At 41.5% G+C, this 15755-nt stretch overlaps 1 protein-coding gene across 8 annotated transcripts in view; it reads right to left on the reverse strand.

The window, feature by feature from the left end:
* The window catches only part of LOC110986127 (uncharacterized), a 61073-nt gene that overhangs the window by 14713 nt on the left and 30605 nt on the right, over nucleotides 1-15755 (reverse strand). For all 8 annotated transcript variants that reach the window (XM_087138658.1, XM_087138652.1, XM_087138650.1 and 5 more), the window contains 19 exons: nucleotides 15435-15533; nucleotides 13394-13534; nucleotides 12400-12495; nucleotides 10986-11104; nucleotides 10540-10692; nucleotides 10066-10152; nucleotides 9443-9526; nucleotides 9162-9326; nucleotides 7565-7679; nucleotides 6963-7153; nucleotides 6166-6357; nucleotides 5422-5582; nucleotides 4690-4798; nucleotides 3960-4163; nucleotides 3335-3483; nucleotides 2674-2788; nucleotides 1981-2136; nucleotides 1399-1547; nucleotides 554-698 (listed from right to left, as the gene is read on the reverse strand). In XM_087138658.1, coding sequence (XP_086994784.1) covers nucleotides 554-698; nucleotides 1399-1547; nucleotides 1981-2136; nucleotides 2674-2788; nucleotides 3335-3483; nucleotides 3960-4163; nucleotides 4690-4798; nucleotides 5422-5582; nucleotides 6166-6357; nucleotides 6963-7153; nucleotides 7565-7679; nucleotides 9162-9326; nucleotides 9443-9526; nucleotides 10066-10152; nucleotides 10540-10692; nucleotides 10986-11104; nucleotides 12400-12495; nucleotides 13394-13534; nucleotides 15435-15533 — 2630 coding nt within the window. The remainder of the gene's footprint in view (nucleotides 1-553; nucleotides 699-1398; nucleotides 1548-1980; nucleotides 2137-2673; nucleotides 2789-3334; nucleotides 3484-3959; nucleotides 4164-4689; nucleotides 4799-5421; nucleotides 5583-6165; nucleotides 6358-6962; nucleotides 7154-7564; nucleotides 7680-9161; nucleotides 9327-9442; nucleotides 9527-10065; nucleotides 10153-10539; nucleotides 10693-10985; nucleotides 11105-12399; nucleotides 12496-13393; nucleotides 13535-15434; nucleotides 15534-15755) is intronic.

Consider the following 15755-nt stretch of genomic DNA (forward strand, 5'->3'; position numbering starts at 1 on the left):
ATGGTTAGCTTTTTGCACCACCGTGTACTCACTGCATGTGGGTCGACACGCGTTGGGGTGTGGCTTATGAATAACCATAACATCAAATCAACAGTATATTGAACGGAATCTTCACAGAGGTACCAATAAAGGCTGTCTATATGCATGCCAAGTTTCACAAAGATTGGACGTGGAAAGCTGAGACACTGAGAGACGGATTCTGCAACTTTCACTGTAAGTAGCTGGACAAACATCAACTTTAGGTATTAAGTTGGTAGCTAATCCATGTCATTGGATTATTTCTGGCCAGTGTTGTAGTCGTGGTCTATTAAAAACAGCACAGGACCCCATAAGTCAGAAGTTTTCAAATTGAACTGCAACCAAAGCAATTCCTCTGTCTATGTTCACCCTGTTCATTGTGACTGGTCTATTGTATAGTCTTGTGACTGGACTCGAGTCTGGTATAACAAATGGACTTGAGATGGTCTTGAGTACAGCACTACTTTCTACACTCCAAGTTGTGTTGGTAGGAGAGAAGCAAGGAGTGCTGAGGAACACGGACTTTCACTCTTACTTCATTCATGTCCTTCTTGAGTTTCTCTGCCTTTATTCTATTATTTTTTTCAACATCCAGATCTTCTTCCAGCTCAGAGATTCGATTCTCCAGCTCCCGGACCTTCTTCAGGGCAGCGTTCTTGGCCGCTGTTTCTTCATCGAACCTGTGAAAGAAGAAGACAAATGTGCCAGAACCTTCTTGTAGCTAGTACTGCCAACCTGCCAACCACTCTGATGACATCCAACTGTCCCGATGTTTAAGTGTTCAGGCAGCAAAACATCGGAACATTCAAATTTCCATAAAAAAGGAAAAGAGTTCAAGCAAAAGATGGCGCTCTTTGCTGAATAGGAGGGCAGTATTTGCCATGTCAAAATGGCAGTTATCACACATACATGTATGCATGTGCAGGTACACAGCTCGCACGGCTATTTGTTTTGCTATGGGCTTGTAAAATGAGTGTTCTGATTTCCAACTTTCTGCATGTCGGCAGACAGTCAAAGACAGAATAGTCCTTATTTGAAGATTAATCATCCAAAAACATGGCACGCTAATGAGTTCCTTAACAAGACAACTTTTCCCCAAAGAAAACAGCTCCTGACAGTGTGAACAACTGATTTTTTGACAGAACAGCCAACATGACAACTTGGAACAATTCCGGGAAAACCTGGCACATAAGTCTGTCTGAAGTTGTGTAAACAAATGCAAAAAAAAAAAGCACACTGGAGGACAGTTCATGATACTTCCATTAAATTTTGAAGAAACAAATCCTAGGTAGGTACACAGTGGGGATAGCAGGCACCAACATGACTCCTAAATGACTGCTGAGACAGTCAAAGAGATCCTGGCTAGGAGCCAATTCTTACCTTCCCAGAGCCATTTGCAGATCTTCCTCTTTCTTGGCCAACTGAGCTCTCAGTTCTTCCACTTGAGCTCGGAGTTCATTCAGCTGTTCACGGAGATCGTTCAGATCAGTCTCGTTCTTGCGCTTACACTTCTCCAAATCACTGCGTTGCTGTTTGGCACAGAAAAAGAGCGGTCAGATTTCTGCACTGCCCTTTTCCAGAGGTCTTCCAAAATTTTAAGCCATTTTGCCGAACTAACGGCTGTTCTTTGAGATGCTCTAGCTATGTCAAATTTAGGGCTGTGCTTGATATTTAAAATATGTGGGTATTCGCTTCAGTCGATTAGCAGCTATTTGAAATTTTTATTTTGAAATCAAATAACAGGAGTAGAAAAATCGAATGAAACAAGGAAAAAATTCAAATATTTTGCTAAATTTAGGGGATGGATCGCTGTCCTGAAAGTCCACAAGACAGACAGACACACAAACAAGCATATTTTGTTTGGCCTTCAGTACAACTGAATACTCCAATAAATTGGAAGGTAGAATATTGGAATATTTGATGATTTGAACCATCTCAGCTTGAAATGGATTGTGTTCTAACCTTCTCCTCACGACGCAGTTTGTCCTCCAAGTCACCAATAGTGGATTCATGACGCGATTTCAGCTTCATTAGACCTTTACTCTTTTCTTCCTCTTCCAGCAAGGTGCCATCCACGTCCGACAAACGCTCCTCAATCGACTTCTTCTCTTTGTTCAACTGGATTCACAAACAACAACAAAATCTAAGTGTTTACTCTTTCAAACCTTGTACAAATCTACTCTCAAAAATGAAGAGGGTGAAATCAAACCGGGCAGCATGTCAACAGGATTACTGAGCAAAGCTTGAAGCAACACCAGCCAACTTTTGTCAGTCAAAAATAGACTCCTTCAGTTTTCCACCAATTCTCACTTAGAAATCTTAATACATTCAGCCACATATACCACCAAATTGTTAGATGTATCCGGGTTTTTGAGAGCATCACTGCAGATCTGACTTCTCTCCAGGAGCATCTTAACACTCAAAACATGCCTGATAAATTTTATAGCAATCCACTTGGAACACAGGGTTTCACCGTCAACATTTAAGTACATGTATGATCCCACTGCGTTTCCAAGGAAACAAGAATTGATCTAATTTCAAGGATGCCCATAGGCCACTAATATGACTGGTGTTACCGTTCTGTTCAGAAAAGAGATGAGTAAGTTAGGTTGAGTATCCCATGGGATGTTGTTGGCATTGGCATGGCTTACTCACCTTGGAATTGGTGTCTTGCAATGAAGCCAGGTCCTCTTCATATTTCTTCACTTTGGCATCCAGGCTGACTTTATCAAGTTGCAGTTTCTGGCGTTGGGCTTCCTCTTCTTCCAACCTGAGATTGGGGGGAATTGACAGCTTATCACAACTTCCGTTTTAGTTCAATTTGATTGAAGTATTAAGAGAGAAGTCTTTCCTTTGTTCACATTGTGAGGCGGTTTGCCAGTCTCTCGCAGGTTAGTCTCCGGCTGAGAGCTTATTTACAAGTGTCACAGGAGTGAGATGGGAAAAACAAGAAATTGAGACATAACCCCCAGAGGTTTTTCAGCAGAAAGCAATACAACTTTGTTGTGGAATAATGCCGTTAACAAATAGTTAAATAGGTTTGGCTTCAAGATGCCAGCACTCAATAATGGATTGTGCATAGAGCGCCCTCTAACAATAATTAGACAAGCGCACTTGCTCACACAAACGTCACTTGCGGGAGCAGTTCAACTTTGCTTAATTTTCTCCAAAGGCTTTCCTGGGGCATCAATCAACAATACAAAATGGTTTACTGCAAGAAAGAAAAATGCAGTGGCGCTAATAAATGCAACCGTCGCTATTGATCACTGACATCTTGGGCCAAGACTAGTGGTGAAAGACGGAAGGCAAATCTCACTGTTCCTCGAGGTCCTGGATGTGAGCTCCAAGTCGTTTCTTTTCGGCCGACAGGTACTGGCCACGTTCCTCTTCCTCTGCGATGCGGCTCTCCATGTCATGAAGGATTTCCTCCAACTCTAGCTTCTTGGCAGACAGCTTGATACTCCTCTAGGTCAAGAAAGAGGGCACCCATCGAATGAATCAACGAAATCATTGCAAACATGGAATTTTTAGGTGAACAAAACGTTCAGAAGCTTTGCACAAAAATTCTTGAGCACTTTTTTGGATGCATCTCTCACCTATAAAATGTATTTTCATTGCATAGGTAACATTCGATATAGATTGTATTTGAATGGGTTTTTTTGGGGGGGGGAATTTTCCATTTTTTTATTACAAAGTTCCTGTTAGAGCAAGATAATTTGGTTTCAGCAACTCTATTACCAAAAATTTGAGATTTTTCTGTTAATTTTAATTCATTTGCACACAAATTCCAATAAAACAATTACAAACAGAGATGAAGCATATATGGTAAACAAATCAATCTGTAATGAACCGTTTACTTTGAATAAAGACTCCTGATTGGATCCAACTCAATACTGAATCAACATTAACATTTTCACTTGTCACAAGGAGAAAACCCCAACCTCCTCAGCTTCGGCGCTAAGCTCCGTCTCGGCCTGGAGCTGTTCAGCCAAGATACTCTTCTCCACCTGCAGCTGATCGTGATTCTTCTTCAACTCGGCAAACACCAACTCGGACTTGCTCAACTTTTCCTTGACCTTCCGCAGTTCGGATTCCTTGGCTTCCATCTCGGCCTCTTGACGAGATACATTAAGCAGGGGCTTCACCTACGACCCAAAGCGAAATGAACTTGAGACCAGTGATGGAAAAATTTGGGACTGCTATTGCCTGGTTTACTACATTTCCATTTTGAGTCAAGAAATGGGCAATGCCTTAAATCTTATTCCCATAATTTGAATTCACTGGAAAATTCTGATCAGTTGTTGAGAAAATGCTCAAAGGGGTCAGGCAATTTTTCCCTTAACCCCTAATCCCTTTCTCTAATTTTGCTGCCATCCTAGCAAAGCACAACCACATCTAACAGCTATAAAGTATGTTGCCTGCTAAACCCAACATACAGTGGCTTGAACACTCTGTTGGATCCTGTTCGGTTCACCATTGTTAAGGTGGGCAAGGCAATTTCCCCCTTGAAGTTGGTTCACAGTTGATACTTCAGCAAAAACTAACATAAATTTGTGATGCAAGATGAAGTACTTGTCGCGCCAAATGCTTTGTGGGTACTCGCTGCATTTACCTGAAGCAGGAACCAACCTTTAACCATGACCATTATCAGACAACCCATGAGTACTGTACCTTGGTGAAGAGACGCCACCAGTTCCAGTTCCGTAGTTTGACGTAGGACCGACAGTTGCGCTGGATGACGCGAATAGCACTTAACTGCTGCACACGCTTTTGGTAGAGTCTGCGAATCAAGCAATCAACCTAATGCTTACCTCCTGCTTCACCATCATCTCTAACAAAGTCACCATATACAATTCAATGGCTCTTTTTCTTCTAAATAAAATACACCTGAAACGATGGTATACACCTGACACGATGGTATTCATTCTAACCTCTGACCCTCCCTGCAATTTTCCATGACAGAAAGATAGTAAAGTGTGCTTTGTAACAAGAAATTAACGTTTCGCTTAGAAATGACTCAACGCAAATATTAAAACCAAAAACATTTGAGCGACTTTTCTGGAATGGGAGTGACTCTCAATATATTGCATAACTAAGTGTGCAAAGGCCATGCAAAGGCCATTTTTCTAGTCTGCAAGTCAACAACATGACCACTTACTGCCTACGACTTGGCCAGTCTTGGGTAAATTTTTTACAGGTTGGGGCCTCTCATGGAGCAGAAAGAACAGAGATTAATTCAAATTGCTACTCAATATATGCATATCAAATTGCTACTTAATATACGCATATCAAATTGCTACTCAATATACGCATATTAATCTTTCCTGACAAACAATAGGAAAAAATCAAGTTCCCCGCGTGCAACTGGCTAATACCAGTTTAATGTTAATCTTGGCTTCTTACTTTCGACCAATCATTCCTCTGCAGTGAGCCTGGAATTGGATGATGATGTCTGTCAGTTTCAGGTCCCGTTCCTCCTCCAGGTGGGCAAGTACCCCGGCACGGAAGAAGATCTTGCTCTGTCCGATGCGGTAGAGGTTGGGCTCCAGATCCAGGGCATCAATCTGAATGAGGAAAGGCTCTCGAGTGACAATACTTCCAAGGACAAAAAAACCACACTAATCCCTAACAGCAACGTTTTGTTACCAACCACAGTGAAGGCCTCAAATGATCATCGCACACAAATGACGTTTGAATAAGCCCACATTCATTACAAATCAGTTGTATTCTAGATTTTTACATTCTGAAAAGATTGAATTGTCTTCGGACATAAAATGAAATAAATCTTTCTATCATAGCTTAGTGCAACAAAACTTATTATTCTCAACGCAAATTCCTTACAGTGCATTGACATTGAAAGTTAACACTATGAATCCGAATGACAAATTTTGTGCAAAGAATTCCTGTTCACTTTCCCACATCTCACAAAACTACAAAAAATAATTTCCCACTTGTGTGGAAATCTGTGAAAATCTTTTCCTCCAGAAGACAACTTTTCTCTCCCCGGTTAACTTTCAACTGCAATCTACTATAGTTTGTAGAAGTCAGACAAGATTTTGAAAGCATAACTGCAAAAACTGTCACTGTAATTAAAATCTAAAGCTGCTAAGAGGTCAATGCAGTGGGCCCTGTTTACTAAAAACTGACCATCTTTTGGACAGCTTTCCTGCCATCCATGAAGCCCTTGGGGACGACGCCGGGCGTCAACAGCTCGTAGCGTTGCTTGAACTCCTGAAACAAGACACGGTTGGGGAAACCCTGGCGACAGATACGGATTCCTTCCAAGACGCCGTTGCAACGCAGCTGCTCCAGCACAAGTGGAGAATCAATCTTACCCGCCTGAAAATGAGAGAAACAATCAGGAGTTACCTAATGTCTGTACTGATGCCATTCTATATTGTGAAGTACACATTCCACTGCATAGTGCCCACATCAATACTACCCCTGCTGAGCTAGTTTATAAATTCTTGGACCACTGCTCCCCTATCAAAATGCAAAGCTCTGTGCTAACATATAGGCAGAAATGGCAAAAACTGAACTCCATTCAACTCCCTAAGTCATCTGTAACATTACACAAGATACTGAACCCCACAGGATCCAACACAATGTTCTTGCTGAACCCCATAGGATCCATCACAATGTTCATGCTGAACCCCATAGGATCCAACACAATGTTCTTGCTGAACCCCATAGGATCCAACACAATGTTCTTGCTGAACCCCACAGGATCCAACACAATGTTCATGTGGAACCCCAAAGGATCCAACACAATGTTCTTGCTGAACCCCACAGGATCCAACACAATGTTCTTGCTCTTGTTTGGTGGATTCAGTTTGTCGTTGAGTTCAAAAAATGTGTTAGCTTTCAAAGGCCGTATTTTCCTTCACTGATCACCAATATTTTTTCAGTGAAGAGAGCGTGTCTTAAAACGTCTTGGTTTCTACCTTCTTCTCGTGGTTGGGAATGATGCAGCGTACGAAGTTGGGGTTGGTGTTGCGTAGTGTGACCATCAAACGTGACAGCTGGTCCTTGTACAACTGACCAACTGTGCGGAACATACCCTTGCGGGTACGCGAGGAGCCAAACGTGGATGCTGCATCTCCACCAGCAAGGGCGCTCATGCTGACAATTGTAGCTGTGAGGGAATGCCAAGTTTCATTGATTAAACGGGGAGAGACTTCAAGAATCAAAGCATGTCAAAGAGGATTTCCATCCTTATTATGCATTCAAACGCTCGACTTTGTTACCTGCATTACCACCCAAAACTGAAAAGTTCACAAGTTAATGGTTTCATAACAAACTGGATAACCAGAAAATCTACATCTAAAAAAAAATTGAAACAGAAAGAAATTCATGCATTCATCAAAGCAATTCTGTGCTGAATTCTTGAAGAACATCTGAAGAATCATCCTTACCTCCTGAATACAAAAACCATTTTTAAATGAAATATCCTCAAGTAGTTCTCACTGAAAATGTCTATAATTTGACTGACGTGTCATGCCTCTTTCAGGAGAGGAAATGCTCAGGGAAGTGAGGAAAGCCTTACCATCCTTCCAAATGTTGCAGACAAAGGCATCATTGGAGTTCTGGAGAAGGGCCACCACATTGTCATTGAGTGGATCCATGTTCTTCATCAGCCAAGCCGCTGATGAGTAGTTCACCTAATCAATCAAAAAGGTGGTCAGAACATGCAAAACAAACAGACTTTAGTCACTGGTCAGCCATATTCAAATTGAAAGGGAGGTTAGATCTTCTTTATTGAAAGGTGAGAGTAGAAATGAAAGCAATAAAAAGAAATTTCATGACAAATTTGTACCTCTCTACTCTGATGAATAATCTCAAATTTGGGATTAAACACACAAAATTATACCATGGTATTTTAAGCCAGATTTAGAAAATATTTAGGGGGGAGGCTTGTACACATGGCTATCATAAAACAGTCTGGTGCCATCCTAATCGACAGTCTGCAATTTAAAGAACAGATTCAGGGAATAAGATCAAATGTTATTCTGAAGACCTTCAGAATAACATTTCAACATTTACTCCTCTTGAATTTTTTAATGGCCTTCCAGAATTGTCTACAATCTCCCACTATGCAGAAACCCAATGGTATATTCTTTATTTTCCGCCTTTCTAAAATTCCCCTCAAAGCTCTCGGTGACATTGGACTGATCTATGGTCAGAGCTACAAACTACTTCTCCCTACAAATACTCATCAATCATCAGGAATGCTTTTGTTGTAGTTCATTTGAATTCAGACTGGAGGTCTTGTGTTGGTTTTGTGAAGGTCTTAAGTGGTCTTGTGAAGGTCTTAAGTGGTCTGGACTACAACACTGGTTGCAATTACTTGGCAAAAGAGGGACCTTTTAGAGTACATGAAATTTCTGCACAGTGCATGAAAAAACACAATACTGAATACCGCAAACTTTGAAGGATAAACCAGTAACAAAAGCCGCCTCTGGGTCACATGTACCCCGTGCAGGTGGTGCAATCATATTTTTGTTGCCAATCTCAAGGTGTATTTTTTGCAACATGCTTGCAACACAAGGTGTCCTAGCGTGATGACTTGAACTAAGGTCTCACAACAAGTTTTTTATTTTGGAAGCGATTTGGAGGTGTCTTTTTGATCAGCGTCACAAAAACCTTCAGATAATCGGATAAAGTGTTGTGGACAGTTACAGAGGTTTTTTATGTAAAAGCCTATTCTTTGGGCAAGAAATGAGTTACCAAAATCTTATTGTACGTCCGCAACAGCATAATTTTTGCTTGAAAAAAGGCAAGAGCTGACGCACGGCCCATACAGGACCACCATCCAGCAGCCACAAGAATTAAATTTGAGGACTTAAAAAATTCACTTTTGATGGTGACACTCGTTTGCATTTTGCTTACTTTTATTAGAATTGCATGTGCAGTGGAACCATTGACGTACTGCACATGCTGTATTGGTGCTTCAGCATGCAGCATGATGACCTTCATGGTTGGATCGTCAGCACTGTGGTGCGGCTTTTATGCCAACTTTAACTCTTAATTTGCCAATTTCTGCATGCTGCGGCCCATACATCGCGCAGCTGTTATTCCAAAAATTACGGTACTTTTTCCAAAGCAGATTTCCTCGCAAATATTCACAAGAAGGTTGAACTCACCTTTCCGGCGTAGTGGTGAACGGCAAAGTCGGCGTCTTCACGGAAGTCTGGCTTCTGGAACTTGGTATGTTTGATGTGAGTCTTGCAGAGTTTCTCAGTGAAGCTCTTGTCGGTAGCCTTGGGGAACCAACACTCTTCATCCAGGAGAGCCAGGATACCCATGGGCTGAGGACAAACAGCACTCAACAGATGAAGGCACACTGAAATAAGATCAACTCAGGCAGGAGACGTTACTCTCAAAGTAATGTAATAAGCGGGGATGAACTTGGGAGACGACCTACCTTCTCGATGAGATCGATGCAAGGTTGGAGATCCAGACCAAAATCGATGAACTTCCAATCGATACCTTCACGTTGGTACTCTTCCTACAAACACAACAAGCACATTTCTCCTGTTACTTCTACAAGATACAGCAGAGAGAAGTACCCTTCTCAAGTTTGGAGGCGTCCAGGCAATCCTAATGAATTATCTACCATCAGCTCAGACAGCCTTTCAACTATTCCTTACTATGCTTCCTCACATCCAGGAGGTTTGGTTATAATTGGACTTAAAATTCTCCAGAAACACTCAGAAGGGAAAAAAATGCATGGCAAATTCATATAATCAAGAAAAACATACAGATTACATTATCAGCCCAATACCAGTTTGCAGTAAAGCGTTTGAAGAAGTGTTCAGCACATCAGCCTTAGTAAGGAAAGCAACAAATATAATTTACTTAAGGGAAGACTGTTACTGTGCTACATCAGACTCTGAAAATGGTGACTAAATTATCTTCAGTAGCTAAGATCAAAAAATCAACTCAGCTTAAATGCCAAACTAACTTTGCAGCAAAACTGACTCTGGAAGATCACGAGCTGATCTTTTTGCTTGCGAAATCAACTTTGGTGAGAGTTTGTGGCAATACCTGTTCCAAGATGAACATGGTGTGGTTGAACAGCTGCTGCAGCTTCTCGTTGGTGTAGTTGATGCACAGCTGCTCAAAGGAGTTCATCTAAAGCGACAAAAACCCCACAAAACTAACGTCAAAGACAGAAGATTTCAGCTGCAAGTAAACGTGAAGTGGTCTTTGCTTTGTCTAAGAGCACACTTTTCAATTTCCAAGAATAGCTAATGTAGGTAATGCAACTTATCTCCCAAACAAATAAACAATTCAAGGTCAATTTCAATGATGCAAATCCCTCATAACATTGTAATAGGGATAGAAAGTGTCAGACTAAGACCCCAAATTTATTAATTGCACAGCTCAGGTGTAACAGATGCCAAAACTAAACAGAAATATACAGCACCACGAGGAATATAGTCTTAAAGTTGGATGCAATCCAAGACCTCTTCAAAACCCTCCACACAACACCTGACTAGAAACTGTCAAGCGACTTACCCTGAAGATCTCAAAGCCAGCAATGTCCAGGATGCCAATGAAGGATGCCCCGGTGCGCGTGGTGCGGTCAAGCGACTTGTTGATGCGGGCCACAATCCACTTGAAGAGGCGTTCGTAGATAGCCTTAGCCAGGGCCTGGGTAGCAAACTCAACCTACAGGGAAAAAAAAAAAGGAAAAAAAGAAAGAGTTTAAAATGGTAATCATACAACTCAGTTCACTTCTTGAAATATCTTTCTAGAACAGAAATAACCTGGGTAAAAAAATGACCCCTAACTCACTATCTGTAAGTTATTATGCTAGAGGTTCTGTTGTAAGAGTTCAGATAAATTCGTGTCTATTGTTATCAACAGCAAGGGAAGAGGTGATTGGAAACAATGATGAAAAGGACAAATTACTCTTATCACATAATTTACTCAGGTGGATGTTTGTGGAGGTGGATGTTTACCTGTGCAACTGACTGAGCCTTGTGCACAAAATCACGGCCGACTTTCAGCTTGGGTTTCAGCAGAGCTTTGGTCATTTCAGTCACATTCAGTCCAAGCAGAGCACACAGCTTCTGGGCAACTGTACAAGAACATTTTTTTAAATTAAAATCTTGGAGCCTGTTTATTTCGCACAAAGTCAGGACCGCGATAAGTCATCCGATGACTGTTCATCGACACCAGAACCTGCCTAACGGAAGGGAACAAACCAACTGTGGGACAGATCCATTATCAAGATCCAGATCAAGATGACGGTTGAGGTCAAGATCCAGGTTGAGATCTAGATCAAGATTTTGACTCAGATCGATCCACGTCCACGTGAAACAAATAGGCCCAGAAATCAGGACACGTACATGCAATACACATGAAAGAACGTAAACTCAATACATTTTAAGGCGAAGTACCCTCAACTAGTCTGCGATTCATTTTTGCCCTAACTGAACAGGACAGAATTTTTAATGACACATCAACTATTGGTCGGAATGAAACAATTTGTAGTCCTCTGCCAGCGCAGTATTGCCATGGTAACCAGACAGACTGCCGAGTTGAGGGCATTGTTTTTATTGCTGCCAATTAAACATCCCAGGGATTTGATGGTACTCAAAAATGGAATGGTGGAGACAGCATGTACAATTAATCCAATAGACATCATTCGGGGGTAGCCATTTTTATCTTGTTCCCTAAATCTATCATACACAATATAACCTGTTAAATGGGGTGGTGCCAGGTTACTTTGGGTTCCAAATCCCACTTTCATTTTTTTAAAATGTGGCATTTAATATTCAAACACAATTATCAAAAATGGGCATAAAACTGCAGTGAACTTTTATTTCGTCAGTGTTACTTTTACTCTCAGGCTCCCAGAAAGAAAACTTTTACGCCACTTTAAATTCAAGATGACACATGAACAAAGTCTATTGGCTGGTCAGTTTCTAATTGGTTAGTACTCTACTTTCTGACCATTTTTCCAGTAAGTTCCCAACATCTTTCAAAATCCACCAGTGAGCAAACAACTGAGATATTCTTTTCATTCCAAGGAGATTGCAACCACCGTGGCCCCTGATCACCAGTATAAAACTGTGGTGTAGTCTTGCGTGTGTCAGATTTCAGCCAAACCTGGTGTACGAGTTTGAATGGCTGGAGTAAGTTTATTGTACAAATCATGATAATTTGAACAAACCTAGCATGAAATACAACTTATCCTTTGCATAGCTAAATAATCTATGAGGTTCCTCTGTTTCTGGTTTTTGTTATTATAAATCCAACTTTCAGTGCACTGCGCCATCTTTTGTTCCTGCACAGAGTGGATACCACTTCAGACAACCCCCGTAACGAACCATCGTGGTTAGCCCTGATCATTATTTGCCGTGGCCTCACCTGTTGTCTCCGGGAGGATGGCTTGGTCGTTGTTTCTCTCGGACTTGAAGACCAAGTTACCAAAGAGCATCACGGCAGACACAACCTTGAACACAGCTACAGACATAAATCAGAAACAGGCAATTCAAATAAGGTAAATGACAGTTTGCATCATTCAAATGAACACACTTGATTAAATCTTAGATTTTTGGATCCACTGTTGGAGCCTAAAGACACGTCATATAGGGTTCCCAGAGAAATGTCAAAAAGAAAATCTTGACTTTTCCAGGACTTCCAAGGACAATAATTGAACAGTTTCCAGGATATTTTAACGATTTTGCAGAGAAAGTTGTGAGGTATTATGAACAAGCCACTTTTACTGACTGACAAGTCTTTAGCCCATAGATTTCATTAGTCTATTGTCTGTAGTCTGAAAACTGGATTCTAGGACGCCCTATTTTCCCCAAGTTTTCCCTGAAGTTTTCGTGACTTTTCAGGACAAATTTTTCCTGTTTTTTTGTTTAGGATTTTCCATGACCGTGGGAGCCCTTATTGCATGTGTTGAACTTGAACACACGTGTTTTAACCCTCCTATGCTGGTCACTCTTTGGGTCACTTGGGTAAACACCTCAAAGAAGCACAGCTGTGTCGTGTTGTGCACTGCACCAACAGTCCCTCACAGGAATATCAGATTGCACTTTTGTGCTGCCCAACAACTGTGCTTCACGGTTTCATATGCATAATTGTGCAGTAAACCAAATGCAGTGAAGAGGACTGCACAAAAGACCCTGGGTCATTTTGTGCTGGCAACCTACTGTGTACACACTGAACCTGTGCATGTTTGTGTTCCATATGGAAAACACATGCAAGAGAGTGACTGTGGGCACTCGTGCATATTTGTGCTGTTAAACCAAAGGAGGGTTAAACAGATCACATGAACTATATGCATGGTGTACAATGTCTGATGTAAAGGCTGGTGCTTGAGAAATGAAAATAGCTGACAGGGGAGACTTACACATGCTGTCATCAGTCATGCTCATGATGTCAAAGGCATCCTGAGTGACATCAAACTCATCCAGGTCGCTGACCCCGGGCACCGGCACGTGTCCATTGCTCAGGAAATTGTACTTGCTGATGTCTTCCAGCAGTAGCTCCTCTGAAGAGAGAGAGAGAGAACGAACGTCAATGACTAGTGAGAATGCTGTTGCCTGTTAAATCTGCTTGCCAAAGACATTCAAGAGCCATCACTTGGCCAAGATTGAACTTGTCAAGTCAAGATTGAACTTGTCAAGCCAGTGGTGCACATCGAAGAAACCAAACCACAGAGCAAAGTATTCCCAACATTTGTACAATGAAAGTACTCAATAACACAGAGTGCAAGTCAAGGGATCTGAATGGTGACATCTCACAAAGCCCTTCATCGCAACTCCCTGAACTGTTGAAGGACATTTCCACACCCTAGAATACCCTGTTAGTTTATTTTTATCACAGTCGTGTACCAAATCAATAAAAATGCATTAAACATTGATGCAGAAACCTACATGTAACTCCACATCAACTCGAAAAAGAAGGCAGCTTGACATTTCAATCCTAGCAGCTTTTGCTTGAGAAAATATATCCCTATTTTGCTGATGGACACGGAAGTATGGAAATATGCATTAGCTCAAACAAATGCACATATGTACAGATGTTTCAAACAAGTCCATTTAGAATTTCAGTGGCTACTTAACAAGACACTCTTCACAATGACAAAAACTTACACAAAGTGACTCTGCTGACAAGTGCTACCCTGAGCCACAAAGTAATCAAATATGCCAATAGTGATGGAAAAAATTAATAGACTTCAGGTGAGACTTTTGGAACCTTTGTATCAACTGATCAGTCCTTCCACACTGAGCGGGTGTCAAACTTTACACATTCTTGTGATTAATTCAGGGCATCCAAACAATCGCACATGGGGGCCTTCAGCATGCATTGACTGACAATCACTGAAGTCCTCCCAAGCAAACGCTGTCCCATCAATCATATTTCTACACTGTAGTCCGCTTTGCCACACCCCCCCATGAATAAACAAACAAAGGCAGGAAGCACAAACAATGCTCACACACACTGAGGCCAACTCCACCACCTGACCTTTGACCTGTAGGATCCAGGGTCTAATGCCATACTCAAACATGCCAGTCAACACAACCAGGTTGCTTCAAAGTGTGAAGCAAATACCATTGAGGCAGGGTTATTACATGTACATGTATTTCAACTGAAGACATGGGGACATTTTCTGCCAAACATGTTCCCTTGAAAGTATGACTGGTTACTTACCATGCTAAATAACCATCCAGGAAATGCAGATTATAGAAACATGGAGTCACCCTCAGATTCTTCCAAGATAATTGCAATTCACTTTGTCTTATAAAAAAAACTCTGCACCTATTTAAACTGTATCACAACTACGACCTATGAGAATTGTCTGAGGTAACTATGCAAACTGGTGCATGTTCCACCCAACACTGGTTTACCTTTTATTTTCAACTGTCACTCAGAGGTAAGGGCCAATTTGGGGAGGGGGCAACAGGTGTCACACCCCCCCAAAAGAGCCACACAAATTTCATTTCCCTTCCATCAAAGCAGGTACAAACCCCCAAACTGTACCATCACCCCTCAGAAAGGCTACAGGTTACCTGAAAAAATGTACAACTTTTGTCCCCTCCCCTTACCCCTCCCAAATTTGGTTCGGTATCTGTCCCCACCCAGGGGGCATGGGGCACCAATTCAGACAATCAGCAGGATCCAAGACTTTGAAAATTGAACCCCGGACAAGTGCATTTAGATTAGATTGAAATACATACTCCACATGATCTCACATCACAAGAATTCTACAAGGTTTTTTTCTGTCGTTTTGGATTCTGTAATTTCTCTTAACATTTTGTAAATAGTACTATGATATTTCAAACTCAATGGATGTCACTCTGGGTCTTTCCAAAACTGAAGGGGGAAATGTCTATTAGGTAAAGGGTCAACAATTCAACTTCTGTTCAAGTTAAAGAACAGCTACTCACTCCTTTGAGCATCGGTTGCTCCGGCGAGAAGCTGGTAGAAGATGTGGAAGGTTCGCTCAGTAGGAGCTTGGCGAGTCACGCGAGCCTTCTCAAGAAGGTCTTGGAAAGAGGTGCATTAAGGGGAAAAACAGTCTTGTGGGGGCACAAAGGCAATGATGACCTGCTGTGCGAAAGTTCTAGAACTCTTGTGAACTACATGTAGGGGCCTACATATATTTCTTTTGGTAATGTCTCCCCAGTCCTTCAAAATGGGAAAAAAAGCCAATCTATTTTTCTTTTTTCTGACAAATAATTGTGGCCCAATTGGAATAATTACCATGT

This window comes from Acanthaster planci, linkage group LG07 (genome assembly GCF_054643075.1).
Source record: "Acanthaster planci isolate LZ-2023a linkage group LG07, COTS_SCS, whole genome shotgun sequence".
Taxonomy (NCBI): domain Eukaryota; kingdom Metazoa; phylum Echinodermata; class Asteroidea; order Valvatida; family Acanthasteridae; genus Acanthaster; species Acanthaster planci.